We start from the raw sequence: 13,903 nt of genomic DNA on the forward strand, positions 1-13,903 counted from the left end.
ATTCGCAAGCCCCACCTGGCCAGATTGAGGCCAGGCTATGCCTCTTCCCCTCTCCCCAGCCCTTCCCTCAGTGAGGCCAGATTGGGGCTGAGCTATGTCCTTTTCCCCCTGCACAGCTGGATTGAGGCAAAAAGGTTGAGCACCACTGTTTTAGGCTATGCATTTGGAAGAAGATGCAGATAGGAAACACTGGGAGCATCTATGCATTCATTAACATGCCTTAGATACTGCGCATTTAGTTTAGTACTTGCTTAATAAAGTACTAACTGGATGTGCAGTAATGCTGGCGTATGGTTATTTGTGATGCTTACTACGTGTTAGCCTAATAACACTCTACAATAGGCTGTTAGCATGGTACTGTGCAGTGTTACTAGGCTAAAGTGCAGTAAGTATCTCATGTAGACTCATCTACTGATTTGGAATATGGCAGGTTCCCACAGGTTTCTAGAGTAGCCTTCAGATCTTGTGAGGTAAATTGGAAAACACTTGTATTATGTTGGTAAGGCCCCCTATGTTAGAAAGTCTATTCTAGTGCTATCCAAACAAATATTTCATCCTTGGATTTTCCTTTGACCAAGATAGGACAATCTGAATAGACTTCAGTTTGGAGTTAAGCACTCAAAATTCAGAAAGTGGAAGTTAAGGTTAGTTCTTCATGTATGTGTGATAATAGGATCATTGTATGATCACATTTATCTAACTTGTTTAGTAGGCTTACTTGTCCTTCTGAACAGGCTCAGGCCAGCTTACAGAAAGAGGGAATGAAATAGCATGGCGCACTGTTTTTATAAAATAAATAATTAGATGTTATTGAGTATCATTGATTATTAATTTGATTCAGTATGAACTTGACATTTTGAAATCAAGTGCATTCTTTATTAAAATTTTCCTCTGCTCAGGGTGGATAAAAATCAACAATTAAAAAAAAAAAGGGATTCTTTTTATTTAAATTAGATGTTTTTATTTAATTGTATTTTTTGTTAAGATGCTTTAAAAAAACAAAACTCATATAAAGATAGTTTTAATTTAAAACACTTTAATTCTCTGCAAGTTTGTGTGCACAAGTCAAGCCCTTACCTTTCTCTAAAAGTGAAAAGTTTCAGGAAGTTAACTGAGTAAAAGATATCAAACAGTGATTAAATCAAGACTTCCTGACCAGTGACTTAAATAGATTTGATTTAAATCAAATCCACCCTACCTCTGCTGCATTTATGTATGCTAATTTCTTATTGCATGGTGCTGATATCCTGGCATTGGTAGTATTTTTATAGTTATCTCTACTTTTTGATTTTATTGAAGTGTGTTTGTAAAGAATCAGGTTTTCATAGAATCATAGAAAATTAGGGTTGGAAGGGACTTCAAGAGGTCATTTAGTCCAACCCCCTGCTCAAAGCAGAACTATCCCCAGTTAGCTCTTTCTAGCCAGGGCTGTGTTGACCCGGGCCTTAAACCCCCCCAAGGATGGAGATACCCCCACCTCCCTGGGTAACCTGTTCCAGTGCTTCACCACCCTCCTAGTAAGAAAGATTTTTTTTAACATCCAACCTAAACTTCCCTTGCTGCAACTTGAGACTATTGCTTCTTGTTCTGTCATCTGTCACCCTGCGAATAGTTAGTTCAGGGGTGGGCAAAATGGCAGATCCAGCCAGCAGCTGGCTTCCATGGAGACCCTAGTATCAGCGGCACCCTGACAGCATGGAGCCAGGATGTCCATGGAAACTGGCCTGAGCAGCACTGGCAGGGAGAGCAGCTGGGTGGGGAGCTGCACCTGGGCTAGGGCTAGGATTTTGCAGTGGTGATAGCATGGTTCAGAGCTGAGCGGAGCTGTGATCTACTGCCTGCACGCCCCTGCCTGAGGCATGTGGGCAGTGGATCACAGCTCTGCCAAGCTCTGGACCACGCTGTCACTACCCCAGGATGCCAGTCTTAGAGCAACTCCCCACCCAGCTGCGCTCCCTGCGAGGGATGCTGGGGCCAGTCTCCACGGAAACCCTGGCCTTGTGCTGGCACCCTCCTGCTGCTCTTGGAGTCTTTATGGAAACTGTCCTCAGCACCATGGCCAGGGGCTACTGGGAAATGGAGTCTGTAATGGGTCCAACCCTGGTTTAGCTCCATCCTCTTTGGAACCATGCTTCAGGTAGTTAAAGGCTGCTATCAAATCCCCCCTCAGTCTTCTCTTCTGCAGACTAAATAAGCCCAGTTTACTCAGCTTTTTTTTTTTAGTTTTTTGTGTTTTTGTTTTAGTTTTCCATGTAAGAGACTTGAAAGTGAAACTGCATTTACTTCTCCTTTTCATGATGGAAACTTCAGTTATTCCTTGGTAGGAAATATTGCATCATCTATCAATTTTGTTGCTAAAGACAATGACAGCTTAAACTTTTATATGTAAAAGATGTTAACTCTGTTAGCCTCCCTCTATTTAAACAGTAGGGGAATTCCATTTTCAGGAATCTGTGATGTAGAAAAGCTTTTGTTGAAATCTTTTCAAACTTGGAATTTCCACTGCCTGCAAGTTTTAATATGTACCCCAAAGCAGGATTCCAAAACTTCGGATGCTGAGTGATGAACTGCCTTCAGCTAGCCAATAGGAAATTGAACTCCATCCATTCTCTAGATTCTAGACAACTCTTTCGACGCAAAGTCCAAAGTACCAAGTTGTCTAAGGGTAGTTGTCTAATTGAGCACGATGTGATGATTATGGTGTACACATTACACATATTAACCTCGTGGTTAAATCACTTGCCCAGGAAAAGCATAGGCCCTCCTCGGCTTGAGGAGATGCAAAGCCACATCTCCCAAGAGAATGCTGTTACTACCATACTATGGAATAACATTCACCCTTCCTTGAGGCTGGGTTACTGTGCAGCCAAGAATTCAAGAATTATTCAGCCAGAGAAAAAATAAGGGAGCATGCCTATAGTCTAATGATGAGGAAATTCCTCTAGAAGGGTGAGAGAAAGGAGAGTCTTAGGTTCTGATCCTTTCTCCAAAATTTATTTTTCATTTTATATGTTGATTGTCTCATGTAAAGTTCTTGAAGTCCTAGGAGCAGGGACCAGACTGCAGAACTCCCACTCCTGCTGTACTTTTGCTTAATTAAATGTACCTTGGGTAGGCTTAGAGCATGTGTAATGGATCAGACCTTTTGGGTCACTAGACAGTGTTTTGACACTGCCTCATGTCTGTTCTGGATTGCAGCTGAGTTTAGCTTGGAGCTGGATGCAGTAGCTGCTCAGGTTGCTTTTGTACCTGTATGGGAATCTGAGAATCTTTGCCATCAAAATATGGGCACCAGATGACTTTAGGTGCCCCAGCGCATTGTGTGGCCACTAGAGCAAAGGCATTCTTCATTATTTTTGTGACTTGGACACCTAAATTCTGCCAGACCTAGTTAAGTGTATATTTTACCGGGTTGGATCTGACACAGATGGTCTCCACAGATGTTTTTACCTAACTAGCCCTTTGAAGTCATTTTCTCAACTTAATATGCATAGATACATAGTAGGAGTGAAATAGTACAGGTTTCCCTCACTAACTGCTGTGATTAAGTTCCTGAAAGTTCCTATATTTGGCAAAACTGTGGTTGGCAAGACAAAAGGTTTATGGGGAAAAATGGCAGGTGGCGGGCTGATGCGCGACTATGGAAAATTGTGGTTACTCAAAACTGTATACCGTGGTGGTCAAAATGGTATCTAGAATATTAAGCATGGATACTCAGAACTGTGGTTGGCAAGGGAAACCTATATGCCTCATAACACAGTATGTTTTCTGATATGAATCCACTGAAAAGAAAGTAAGGCAAATTGCTCTACCCCTGGGCCAACTCCTCCTGAGCTGTACCTGGCAATTCCCTTGAGGAGCTTTTCTGGTTCTCCCCTCCCTGTCCATTGCCAAGCTGATTACTTTATCCTCCAATCTGTGGCTGTGCAAATGTTCCTGAGAACTGCTAGCACACTGTTCCTGTCCTGTGTGCACCAAACCACATGCACCTTGCAGACTGTGTCTTTGCCTCATGTTTCTACATGCTGCAGTACTCTAGGCTGGGAAGGCCTATCTATGGAACTCCATCCATGGAGTTGGGTGAGCCCTTTGATCACCACTGCCTCCTGCTTTAAGTTGCCTTGAGTCTGGGGTGTGTAGGCAGCGGAAAACTCCAGGTTCTTGTGGGAAAGGCTGGTCCTGTCTGAGCTGAATTGAAAACCAAAGTGAAATGAGTACTGTATGGTAAAAAAATACCAGGGTGAACAATACTTTTGCTGTATTGTTTCATCCCTGCTGTCCAGCATAAGCTATGTATCTGCTTTCTTCGGTATGAACATTTATATCAACTCGTGATGATAAAGATCTGACTTTTTTTCCTTTTCTTCCAGTCTTCTTTGGGGATGAAAGATTTGGCTCTACAGTACTGTAATCATTTGATGGGCAGAAAAAATGAACATTCCACAGGATAAGGAGAACATTTGCCAATAGCACCGACTAGCTTGTATAGCATCCTGAGGACATAGATGTACATAAGACAAAATGTATTTCTACTGAAGTAATTTATTTGCTTTGCACTGTAGTTAAATAAATACACTTTGATTCAGTGTGTGTCCTCTCTGATCCTTTAAGATTCACTTAATATGGAGTCATTTTGAATTTTTTTAGTTAATATTTTAAAATTATATATCAGTGTTTTTTTGGTGGAAAACTTTCATTCCTTTTAATCTGGAATGTTACTTCCATAATGTCCATGTACGGAATTAAATATGCACCAATTATTGGCTAAATAGAATTGAGGATTCTCTGACTAATTCTGTGTTCTCAGGTATATCATGACTCAGCCTTTATATTTCAGTCTTGCTTATTATGATATGCTTATTATGACTCCTATCATTCATTGTATAGATTAGTTCATCAGGTATTCTGAAGTATAATGTTTTAAAATGCTGTATTCTTTAAATGTAAGAATCAGAATTTTCTTCAGACTTGAAAAGTAGTAGTATCAGTGAGCTTTACACAAGATATTTGTTCCTTCAAACTATGTATCTGTAGCTGTTTAGCCTGTATTAGACACAAGGTAATGGTACTATTTGGGTCTGTAGGTACATCTGGGAGAGTGAGAAAATGAATATAGAGGAGAATAAAAAGACTTAATTATACTGGATATTTGTGCTAGAATATCAGTAATAGAGTGAACAACAGTGGAATTCTCATTATCATCAGTGAGATTTAGAACCAAATGGGAGCAGTTCACCATTTTGCAAAACTCTTATTTCAGGCTGTCTTTTTGTACTGAACAATATTGTATTTTTCCCCTCAAATTATAAGAACTATCATCTTATAGTCCTTAAACTTAAATTCTGCTGATCCTGGAGGCAATATTTTTGTGCCATAGCTTTGATAAACTGCATAAAATCTGTTAATTTATTAATATTAGTGAAAGTTACTTTTGTACATGGAGGGAAACTGTAATGAATGAGATGTACATTTAAGTTTTTTCTGCAACCACAGGTCCAGGGAGAATGTAATTTAAAGCAAAAACATTTAACAAAGCATTGCTTTTGGAAGTAGGTTAAGAGGTCTTTGCATCTGTTAAGTAGCAGTGGCTGATAAAGCTTGTCTCTTCCAAAATGTGATAGGCTGGTCTATATTTGTGAAGTTATAAAATAACGATGTCTTTATATTCTCAAGCAGCAATATAATACAACCTATTTAAATAGATAACTTGCTTTCTCTTTTTGACAGGCACAGAGTTTGTTTAAATTATTACAGTATATATTGTCTCTTTTTGTTAGTATTTTGCAGCTCTAATTGTGATACAGTAATATTAGTAAATCAGCTGTATTTGTTGTGGAATGAGACCTTTTTCCTTTTTTATCTGCTATCAAAAACATTCACTGTACCCATTGTATATAAGAAAATGGGTCAATGTGCAGTAATGAAGTAAATCATAATGAAAATTTATAAATAGAAAATGGGGGAGGCAAAAGTGAAAAATAGTGGGGAAAAATAAACAAGAATTAAGAAAGTAGGTAAACGTAGGATATTGAGAATACTGAAGGAGCCAAAAATGGGCAAAACCCAAGTAAATATAGCGTGTCTAAAAAAAAAAGAAAATACCATAATGGCTGTTACATGAATTGGTGCCTAAAAGGGGAGTGGTGGAGGAAGACAAAGGTTGGCAAAATAGATTGATAGCCAGAGGCGCAGTTAATGTTAATAAATTGCTGGTTGGAAGGGAGGGGGGAAAAACTCAAGAGGTTAGCATAATTATTCCATGACTTCTCTTTTCTCAATGTTAATTTGAATTCATTGTGACCACACATGTCTAAAGATATTTGAAGAAATGTAAGACTTGGGTCTTTGTCCCTCCTTAGCACAGTGTGTACCATCCTGTTTCTGCAGTTCCTAGCACTTCTGATTGGTTTCTTTTAATACTACTGCAGAGCAGGTAAATATTTTGATCCTTTTTTAACCATTATGCAGAAGTAGCAGGCACATTTCTTTTCCATTGCTTTCAGCAGAATACCAACAGTGTGCAGCAAGACCAGTACCAAAGTAGTTTGGGTTTTAAAGGTAAATCATTTTTCCCTTGTTGGTTGCACAATGTTCAAAATAGAAGAAATGTAGTCAGTTTTCAAATAGGCAAACCAAGAAGCGGGCAGTGGGATATTCCACATTCCAGGTGGTGCCTTATGTTGGACCTCATTTTTATAGTTAAAAGCAGCAACATTTTGCAATATGCAGAAGAATGGGCAGTCTAGCATGTTTTAAGAAAAAAAAATGCCACAAATATATGGCCCGATCCTGTATCCTTCCTGCAGAAAATTTCCACTGAAACTTTTTAAAGTTTTAAAATGACTGCTTGTTTAATATGTCATTCAAAATGCCTTATTTGGTGTACTTTAAAATGAGAAGTAGGTGAAATGGAAATAGTCTTTTTAAAGGTAATTTGTGCTAATTTAGTAATGCTACTATGAATGGATACACATCAGATTGGCTGTTTCTTTAAAAATAAAGATGCAGTAGAATCCATTATCATGCATTCTTGGTCATGGTTTTTAAATTTCTCATTTACTATTAAACCAGGAAGGGTTCAGTATGCTTCATATGCAGATCATGTTAGACCATGTTTAATTGAAATTCAGTACTTTGAGCATTCTTACATCTTCAGGTTTATAAAGTGCAGGGTTATGTGTGTGTCTGGTTCTATAACTAACATTTAAATTAAACTAATAACTTCTGTGCATGAGATTAAGTGAATAAGGGGTATCCTTAAACGTTAGTATTTCATAGCTTATATCCCATTACTTCTCTTATAACATCTGGTTGTTTTCTACATAATTTTCAGCTTTAATAAAAGATTATTAGTGATGTCCTGTATTTTACAGTTGTTTTGAAGATGGTTGTTGGTTTTAAGGAGACCCTACATAGCTGTTCTAAGACTTGATCAGAAGAGCTGCTATGCAATCTTGACCAAATGGAAGTTTGTTAGAAAATACAGGTTCACCTAAATGCCCTTGTGGAAATGTACTAGCTCTGGACTAAAATTTTGCTGGGAAAGGTTTCTTTGGTCCGGGATGGTCAGAACCAGAGAGAAAGTCCCCCATCTTAGAACAGCAAATAGCCTTGGCAGTCATGGTTGTGGCTTGATTTAGGCCAGGGACTCAGCATCTTGCTTTGTCACATTCTAGGTGAGTGCCTTTACCACCCAACCTCTTGGTTACTACTTTTCCACCTTGGAATGGGATTTTTTTTTCTTCCTAATGTTTTTGCTAGATGGGAAAACTTTCCTACTGTTCAACATTTGGCTAACATGTCGACCAGAAATATTGTTAATTGTTTTCATTATTTTAAAAAACCCTTGTGGGATTGAAGATAAGAGAGATCCCTGTATTGGGTTTGTCACTTCAGTCTTTAACGTATACATAATCTTATCCTTAGGAAGCTTGTCATCAATAAAAATGACATTAGCCTTGAAGTCCATATCCATAGTCAAAAAAATTCCAAACTGCAAATCAAATTGTGTTTTAATTCAATGTTTCATTATGTGAAAATTTTCAGCAGGTACATGTCTGTCTTTAGCGCACACAAAAAATATCTGTGATATTTTGGTGGAAATAATGTGCAAGGCTATATTTTGCAAGAAAAGACTAGTTGGCAGTGTCTGTAGATGACAAACTGATTCACAAGGTATGTATTTTGAATGCGTAAAACTGAGGAAGTAACACATTCTGTGGAAAATGAAAATACCTAAAATGTCAAAGTCATCCTCCAAGAATTTTTGGAAACACTACTATAGAATTGGAACCAATTCCATAATGGTAGTCGCAATGAAATCTAGAAATAAAATCTCATTCCATTTTTTCTCACAACATGATTTAAGATCGCATCCTAAAAAAACTCATGACTACTTTAATTTTTACAAGTGATTTGTTAACTAATTTTTAAGAGTTCTTGACCTCATTTAGGCATTTCTTGGATGAGGTGCAAGGTTCATATACAGTACTTCCAGCCTCTTACATTACTGTGGTATTTTTCTGTTTGGGAGATGAAGGTTGGAGGTTGTCTGTTGAAGGAACAAAGGCAAGTTATTTCCTATACCTTTTTTGGTCATGAAATGATCTATTTAACTTACTTTTTAGTTAATGGTGCTGTGAGTTGGTGGGTGGTTACAGTAGCTCCAGATAAAGTAGAGCGCAAATGCTAGTTACCCAAAGAACCTTGCCTTCCAGTTGAGTTTTAATGAATTTTCTTTGAGTCAGCTTTATAATAAAAGCAGATCCCAAAGCATTACTACTGATAACTGTCAGCATTACTACTGATAACTGTCAGCAGATGCCTTTCCAACAAGATTAGAAATTACATGTACCCTTTTTCTTTATATAGCTTTTTTTTGGAAGCACCTTCCCCTTTTGCTTTATATTCCCATTCATTCTATTTGGGAATTCCTTCTAGGTTGAAACTTAAGCAGTACCTTTGGTCTTTTGTTAGCTATTTGTAATTTGTGATTAATTAGTTTGACATGCTTCTTGACTGAGGGTTCTGTAGCACTGGATAATATATATTTTTGCCTTCCCTCCCACATGTGTATTAGTGCTGTGCTCTAGTATGAAAAAGTAAATAATTTTCTTATTTTGGTATTTTGACCTGAGTTACATTTTATGTGGCTCTTCATGCCCTCTGCAGTATTACCACCTGTGAGGGTATTAAGTGTTTGTTCATAGAGTAGTTCCAGAGATACTTGTATAAGTACGCATAGGGTTATAGAGCTGTTATTATTTAAATATTGTGTAGTGGTGGTTTTTTATTTGCAGTCGCTGCTTTCAAGACAATTGAATTTTATTTTAATTTGTTCCCATTTAATTTTGTCACTGGTTTCAGTAGGAAAAGAGTTAAATAATTTATGTTGATTTAGCTATATACTGAACAATCAGGTCGAATTCAGTGTGAAAGGTGAATTGTCTACCTGGCTTTTAGGTATTTTTCTTAACATTTCTTAACGCTATTTTTGTTGGTTTTTAATCCATTATTTGAATCCCTTATTATTCTACATGGATGTTCATTTTCATTTGTAAACTCCATTTGTAAATTACATTCTGAGCAGGGACTTGGTCATTCTGCCCCCTCCCCCCCCCGGGACCCCTGTAGGCCCCATGGGAGGCATACTGAGGCCTAGGGTCAGTGAGGACCTAGTCAGGGAACTTCTGGAGGGACTGGATGTATTTAAATCAGCAGGTCCTGATGATCTCCATCCCAGAGTGCTGAGGAAACTAGCAGATGTTATTGTGGGACCTCTGGCACAGCTTTACGAGCACTTACAGTGCTCTGGCAATATGCTGGAGGACTAGAAAGGGCCAAAGTGGTTCCCATTTTCAAAAAAAGGGAGGAAGGAAGACCCAGGAAACTATAGGCCCGTTAGTCTTACCTTGGTCCTTGGGAAGCTTTTTGAAAATTATCCTGGCGCATGTCCACAAGGGGCCAGCAGGGGAGATTATGCTTAGGGTCAACTAACATGGGTTCATTTGAGGCGGGGCCTGTCAGACTAACCTGGTGGCCTTCTATGACCAGGTCACCAAATCCCTGGATGCAGGTGTTGTGGTGGATATAGTCTTTCTGGACGTTAGGAAGGCCTTCTACACTGTCTCTCACCCCATTCTCATTTAAAAAACTAAGAGACTGTGGTGTCGACACCTACACAGTCAGATGGGTCACTAACTGGCTGGAGGGCCACACCCAGAGAGTGGTGGTGGATGGGTCTTATTTGACCTGGAGGGATGTGGGCGGTGGGGTTCCGCAGGGCTTGGTCCTTGGGCTGGTGCTGTTCAACATCTTCATCAGTGACTTGGACAAAGGGATAAAATGCACCCTGTTCAGATTTGCAGATGATAGATGTGGGGAGAAGTGGGCACGCTAGAAGGAAGGAATAGGCTACATCAGATCTGGACAGGCTACAGGGGTGGACGGAAGAGAACATGATGGGTTTCAACATTGACAAGTGCAGGGTGGCTAGGATTTTTGAACCAACTTACAAGAGAATTGGTGCTGGCTCCTACCCTGGGGGTCTTTAAAAGGAGGCTGGATAAACATCTGGCTGGGGTCACTTGACCCCAGTACTCTTTCCTGCCGTGGCAGGGGGTCGGACTTGATGATCTGCTCAGGTCCCTTCCGACCCTACTAACTATGAAGCTATGGTATTCTACTAAGGTAGATTAGTGATCTTCAACCTTTGTTGATGGATGAGCAAAACTGAACAAGTAAAAAGCTGCAGGAAACATCATGCTGTGCTTTTTTTCTCCCCTGTCAATCCTTAATTTTAATTTTGAAATTTCCTGTTGTTGCAAATCATTTCTTAAATTGTGATCAACATTGAAGGATCTCTCAATGTGTTGTGTGCAAACCTTGAGTTAGGGACCATTGGCTTAAATGTTTGACATAGTGTTGGTTTTTTTAATCCAGTTATTTAACTTTGTTCCAAGTTTTAACAGGTTCCTAGTATGTTCATACATGCTAGCCTCCAAGCATTCAAGACTCATGAGTTGTACCTCAAAGTAATCATGAGAGAGAAGGGTCATCTAGTCTAGTGGTTCTCAACCTTTTTCACAGTGGGACCCATTACCGTAACTATCAGCTTGCCATGACCCACACCCTCCTGGTCCCTGACCCACAGTGTCTCTCTTGCCCTCTCTCCGGTCTTTCCCTCTAGTTGCTGCACCCGGCCCCCTCCTTCCCTTTTCTGCTGCTTTATGTTGCCCTCCCCTGTGCCCTCCTCTCCTCCCTACTCAGACCTCCTTGTGACTCTTTTTAAAATCTTGTGACCTACTGGTTGAGAAACACTGATCTAATCCAACCCCCTGCTCAAGGCACAATCACTCTCATCTAAACCATCCTGTGCAAGTGTTCCTGTAGCCACTTAAAGCCAACCTAAACTTTTCTTACTGCAATTTAAAATTATTACTTTTTGTCCCGTCCCTTGCAGTCGCAGAATAATTTATTGCCATCCTTTTTATAACCACCCTTCAGATATTTGAAGACATTTATCCAATTCTCCCTCATTATCTTCTTTACCAGACTAAATAATCCTAGTTCTTCCAACAGTTCCTTGTAAAACGTGTTTCCTAGACTAATAATACATTTTGCTGTTTTGTGAGTGTATCTACACATACAATTAATGTGACACAATAAACTCCAGAGCCATTTGAAGTGGAGAAAACTCTTCTGCATGTCATGTCTACACATGCTCCCAGAACAGCAGCAATTTGAGCTGAGGTAAAGCGTATGTATTTCAGCACAGTAAATTACTCTGCCATAATTATTCTGTCCCTGACAGTACTATGTTATGGTAGAGTTAATTTACTGTGATGTAATACCAGCACAGACATAGACAGTGTAGCTTTATTGCGGAGCTAATTAGTCTACTTGGCAGTGAGGCGCACATGTAGCAAATAGCCTTAGTAGTCAGGGTTGTGGGATGAATCAGGCCAGGGACTTGCTATCTTGCTTTCTCACATGCTGGGTGAATGCCTTTACCCCCAAACCTATTGGATATCAATTTCCCACTATGGAATGGGTTTTTTTTCTTTCACTTCCTAATGTTTTTGCTAGATGGGTTGGTCTCATTTATAATTTGTCCACATCTTCTTAAAGTTCAGAGCTGAAAACTCAATCCTCCAGTTGAGGCCTCACCAGGACTGAATAGAGTAGAAGAACAATCTCCCTTGACAGGCAAGCAGCACTTGTATTATTATATGTAAGGAGGTTTTATACATTAATACATTTCTAGCTCTTTTTGTCTATTATTTAATTTTTTGAGCCTATACATCTTGCATTTTATTCCTACAATCATGAGGACTAAAAAAGTAAATAAATAAATGAAGCTGTTCTTATTAACAATTGCTATTACTGGATCAACAGGCACTGACTTCAGTGGCTAGTTACATTCCATGTTGTCATTTTATTTTTTATACAAGTAAAATATATTATCCATAGATACCAATTGTTAATATTTGCATTCAATTAATAATTTGTTCGGTAACTGCTGCTGTTTCAGATAGCCTTAACTTCTATACTGAGGTAGAATTAAATAACAGGTTAGGGCTTTCTCTGGCACCTGAAATCTTTTTTTTTGGGGTGGGGGTGGGGGGGTTGGGAGTGAGAAGATGGATCTCTATGCAGTCTAACTTCAGACTGTGTGGCAGAGTTTTCTGAATTCTCTGAATCACAGGATATTTTTATTTTGGTTGCTGCTTACCTTCCAAAACTCTCTTGTTACTTCTTTAGTTTAAATGCAAGTAAATAGGGCTGGAAGGTTACTTCAGAGATTATTTAGCTCAACTCCCTGCCTAAAGCAGGATCATCCCTATCCAAACCATCCTATACAAATTGCTAGTCTAACCTATTGCAAAACTACAGTCAACCTTGACAAACACAGAGCACAACACCCTAATCTGCCACAAGTAAAGCAGGGGGACTGTGCAGACAACATCCTGCTGCTGAAAAGGTTGCTGAAATATGCTCAAGGGATCCAAGAAAGAGAGCCATGCCCCCTGATATGGAGGAAGGCAAAAAACCCCATGGTCCATATTCATCCGATAATGGTGTAAAATTCCTTCCAGACCCCAAATATGGTGATTGCTCTGACCTTGAGTGGAAGGGCAAGATCTCTAACCAGGAACCAACAGGTTCCAGCAGGAGCACTGGCACACCCAGTCAAAATCTTGAACCTTAGCTGCAGCTTCTGAGTAAGGCTTTAAAAAAACCTTGACACATGTAGCAGCAAAAGGGGAAAAATTCCCTCCAGGTCCCATGTAGTAACTAGAAAAGCCCTGAAGCATGGGAATTACCCTTAGAATATAGGCATTGCTATTCATAGATCAACCCTGATCACTGCTTGTTCAACCTCTTGAAGACCTCCAATGATGGAGAGTCCACAACTTCCCTGTGCAGTCTATTAATTGTCTATTCAAATAGCAAAAAAAAAATAGTTTTTCCTGATACCTAATTCAAACCTATTTTGCTGCAACTTCAAGTAATTTGTTTGCATGCAGTGGCCACTGTGTGCAAGCCCCTCTCCCCTGCCCCACAATGTCCGGTTGGCTGGGCAGCGCCTGTGCAGCCTGTAGAGGGGAGCCACTGCCCTTGCCCCCCAGCCCTTCTCCTGGGAGGTGGTGGTGCAGGATGGTTGGTGGTGGTGCTCCATCCCTGCCAACCTGCACATACCCTCTAGCCGTTTTCTGTGTATCTCTGGTTGACAACCCCTGCTATATACTTCTCAGTTCTTCTGTGAGTGAGTGTCCTTGGGCATGTTCACTGTGAGAGTTCGTGTACCTCATTCATGCTGACATCGAGGTTGCCTTGAAGACAGGTTGCACTTTTTATTGCACTGCAATTCCTCATAATTGTCTTAAATGGAGTTCCTTAT

General features: G+C 39.7%; 1 protein-coding gene across 2 annotated transcripts in view; it reads left to right on the top strand.

Annotated features, from left to right (window-relative positions):
* The window catches only part of TOMM7 (translocase of outer mitochondrial membrane 7), a 14,397-nt gene extending 9,812 nt beyond the window's left edge, over positions 1-4,585 (top strand). For both annotated transcript variants that reach the window (XR_016442279.1, XM_090046784.1), the window contains one exon: positions 4,371-4,585. Coding sequence is in view for 1 of the 2 variants with exons in the window: in XM_090046784.1 (XP_089902910.1) it covers positions 4,371-4,386 (16 nt within the window). In the remaining variant the exon portion in view is untranslated. The remainder of the gene's footprint in view (positions 1-4,370) is intronic.
* Positions 4,586-13,903: the final 9,318 nt, after the last annotated feature.

This window comes from Crocodylus siamensis, chromosome 5 (genome assembly GCF_052110815.1).
Source record: "Crocodylus siamensis isolate JL-2025a chromosome 5, ASM5211081v1, whole genome shotgun sequence".
Lineage (NCBI taxonomy): Eukaryota > Metazoa > Chordata > Crocodylia > Crocodylidae > Crocodylus > Crocodylus siamensis.